We start from the raw sequence: 3,366 nt of genomic DNA on the forward strand, positions 1-3,366 counted from the left end.
ATCAAATACTGGTACTGTTTTAGCAAATCTCTCTTCAAATGTTCGAGTGTCGCAAGTTTATTCAACCAACCAACCAAAATAAAATCAAAATGGCACAGCATATACTGTAAGTAAAATCAACACAACGGTATGTGTAACAGGAAGACAAAGCCGGTGGCACCATAAACGAAAAGCTAGCTGAATACGAAAGGATGAATGTCTATTGCATAGTAAATAAACTGATAATTATTTCCAGGTGAGACAAGATGTAAGATGAGGTCACCATGCAGGTGCTTAAAAAGGTAAGCCCTCTTAGCTTACTATTGACCTTTCATTTGGAAGCTGTGAAGATTTGCAGGAGGAGATTAAGTTGACAAGAGGGGAATAAAGTTATCACCTGATATTTGCCAAGTTTAGTACTGCGCCCCACACGAAGTAATACTTAAATGTTTTCCGAATTAAATACTGTGCGTTCAAACAGTTTCAGCTCTTGCAATTGCCCGGCTATATGAATCTCAGGCGGAAATAAAGGTCAAAAATAAAGTATAGCTGGACTTCAAACAATTAGCTGATGTCCCTCTCCTGCTTATCTCATGCAGAAAAGCCAGTGGGCACATCTAACAACAGTCAAAGAAGAGCTGAAAAATAAATAACTCGCATGCTGCTTGCCACAGCAGGAGCTGCTTGTGAAAACCGGAGACATGCTCAGGCTACAACTGAAAACTAGCTACGCACTTTCATTGTCGTTATCCACAGAACACCAGTTTTCTGGGTGACGCCGAAGCCTACTATATTTGATGGATATTTACTCCAACCAAAACCAAGAAAACTCCTCTCCATCCTCGAACAAAAATGACATACTTCCAGCTCTACAAACGTTTGTCAGCTAACAGTCCCATGTAGCATGAGACAAGTCTGTGTCGCAGAACCCTTTGGTTTACATTGCACAAGTACGGCATTTGCTATGACTTAAAAGGTAGAGTGGCTGAAATAACGATGGGCTGCTTTGACGAAAAACTTAGCAAATATTTTACATAATGAGATTTTGGCAAAGTCACATCACACTAGTATGGCAAAAATCAGGTAATTAATATGGTCAACTCATCATTTGTCTTTCCTCACAGCTTCTTTCACATACTGGGCGACTGAGTGGCATGCAGTAACTTGTCTGAGGGAGAAGCTGATTATACAAGACATTTGACTAAATGACCATGAAGAAAATAAGGCACTTCCTTTTCTTTAGACTTATTCCAATACTTAAAAAATAAAAAAGAAAGACTAAAAGGCTCTTTTGGTCTTTTGTTTCTCGACAACCACCAGAAAAAATCATTTAATGAAATAAAGGGTTTCTTTGTTCTTTTTTCTTTTTTTATAACACTTGAAAGTATAAAATGCTACATTTCCAAAAATATATTTTTTTCTGCACCAGCACCCTTGTATAGTAAAAGTATCTACTTTTTTGTTCATTTTGTTTCAATGCACTACACTTTTATCTACAATTTCATTACATGTATACAGCAAATAGGCAAGCATGGCTTTTACATCCTTAATGAAATTTTTTCTATACAGGGAGGTTTAAAAAAAATATTTGAACAGTTTGCCCAGTAATGTGACACATAATGCATGTACCTTGTTCTCATGTAATCTTCCGAGGAGATTAAAATATGGTTAAAATAATTTAAACTCAGATTTTGCTTTAATAGTGTTGCTGTTTTGTTCTCTGCATTAACATAGTTCTGAAAAGTCATCGTAATCTGCATTTCATGGCACACTTTCCTTTAAAACGTCCAATTTGGCAGGCAATAGAAAAAAGGCTGCAACATCTGCCCTTTGAGGGCACTGGTAGTGACTAAACAGCATATCAAATTTTGAATACTTTTTGGAATCCCTTCCCCAATGACATCCCTGACCAAAGGTTCATGCATGATGCATCATCACACAGTACATTCAGAGAGAGCTTTGACTTTTTTTTTTTTTTTTTGAGAAGAAAAATATTCATAGAAGTCTCTCACAGTAACTGCCTCTGTCATCGGGTAGTTAAGGGACATCTGTCTCCATCTCGTGCGAGGCCTCCTTACCGTTCGCTTGGGGCAGGACACTAGAGGATGATCAGTGCGGAGGGATGAGTTGGACCTTATTGCTTTACTACTATTCAGTGCAGGTTCTAGAACCACTTTCACCCAAACAGGAGAACAACAAAAAGTGGAGTTGGAGGACAACAATTTCTTTGTCTGTTTTGTTAGATGGTAAGACGAACGGACAAGTGCCCCAGCTCGCTGCACTGAAGACAGGCAAGCAAAGGCGTTTACCAGTTAACTGATCAGCAGGCAGGCATGGTCAGGTCATCATTGGGTGAAGAGTTCAGAGGTCAGAAGGTCATAGGTTAGTTGCCGGTGGCGGCTGGGTGGTTAGAAACAAACAAAAAAAAAACCAAAACAAAAAAAACAAAAAAACAAAAAAAAAAAAAAAAGAAAGAAAAGATAGAGAAGAGATTAGTTCCAGCTAGTGACGGCTTAATGACAACATGAAAACTAATCACAACTAATAAAAAAAACCAAGCATGTTTAATTCTGACATACTGATCGACACCATCTACAGAATGCAATAAAATCATGACAGCCCTCCATCATGATTTGGACACGTGAAGGAGAAGCCCGCTCCCACAAAACCGGTTAACAGGAGAAATAGAGATAAAATACAACTAACGACTAATGGTTAGTAGCAGTCGATGAAGGAAAATTGGAAAACAAAAAACAATGAACAGTTTTGGAACTGGGTAGAAGATTTCTGGAACAACAGTCAGTGCACAGCATCAGTATCTGACTGCTATTAAGCATTAGTACCTCCCCAGGTGCAAGCATTAAAGCAACTATTAATGATGGATGTGATTATTAATAACTGGTTGTTAAGAGAATGGAGTCATCTAAGGAATTCTGGACTTAGAGAAACAATTTGGTTCAACAAACTATGGGCCAAACAAAGGGTTTTTGATCAATAAATTTTTTATTGCCTTTCATTTATTCTATTTACAAACAACATGGAATTTCTTGGCCTCATGATACAAAGCAATACTAAACTGTAGTCTAGCAATGAAGGCATCATCGTGGGAACCAGGAAAACGCTCAGCCTGCTACTTTAGCCAGCATTTTCCCGTTCGAAATACTATTTTACACATATAGGACACTTATAAAATGCACTTGCATGTAAACACTGTAAAAGTCCTGCCATTTTAAAGTCTATACTTAAAAAGCTCTAAGTACATCAAAAATAGAGAAAATATCTAACTGATACTAATAAGGCATTTTAAAACTACAAACAGCTCTCTTTATTCATTTTCAAAGCTAATACTCTGCAAATACAATAAAATCTGACATTTCATATACATTC

The 3,366-nt window shown here is 37.4% G+C and overlaps 1 protein-coding gene across 1 annotated transcript in view; it reads right to left on the reverse strand.

Annotated features, from left to right (window-relative positions):
* Positions 1 to 1,401: 1,401 nt before the first annotated feature.
* The window catches only part of QKI (QKI, KH domain containing, RNA binding), a gene marked incomplete at its 5' end in the record, with an annotated part of 11,027 nt that continues 9,062 nt past the window's right edge, over positions 1,402 to 3,366 (reverse strand). Inside the window, one exon of the mRNA XM_010083927.1 lies at positions 1,402 to 2,379. Coding sequence (XP_010082229.1) covers positions 2,363 to 2,379 — 17 coding nt within the window. The remainder of the gene's footprint in view (positions 2,380 to 3,366) is intronic.

Source organism: Pterocles gutturalis, unplaced genomic scaffold (assembly GCF_000699245.1).
Source record: "Pterocles gutturalis isolate BGI_N339 unplaced genomic scaffold, ASM69924v1 scaffold15175, whole genome shotgun sequence".
Lineage (NCBI taxonomy): Eukaryota > Metazoa > Chordata > Aves > Pterocliformes > Pteroclidae > Pterocles > Pterocles gutturalis.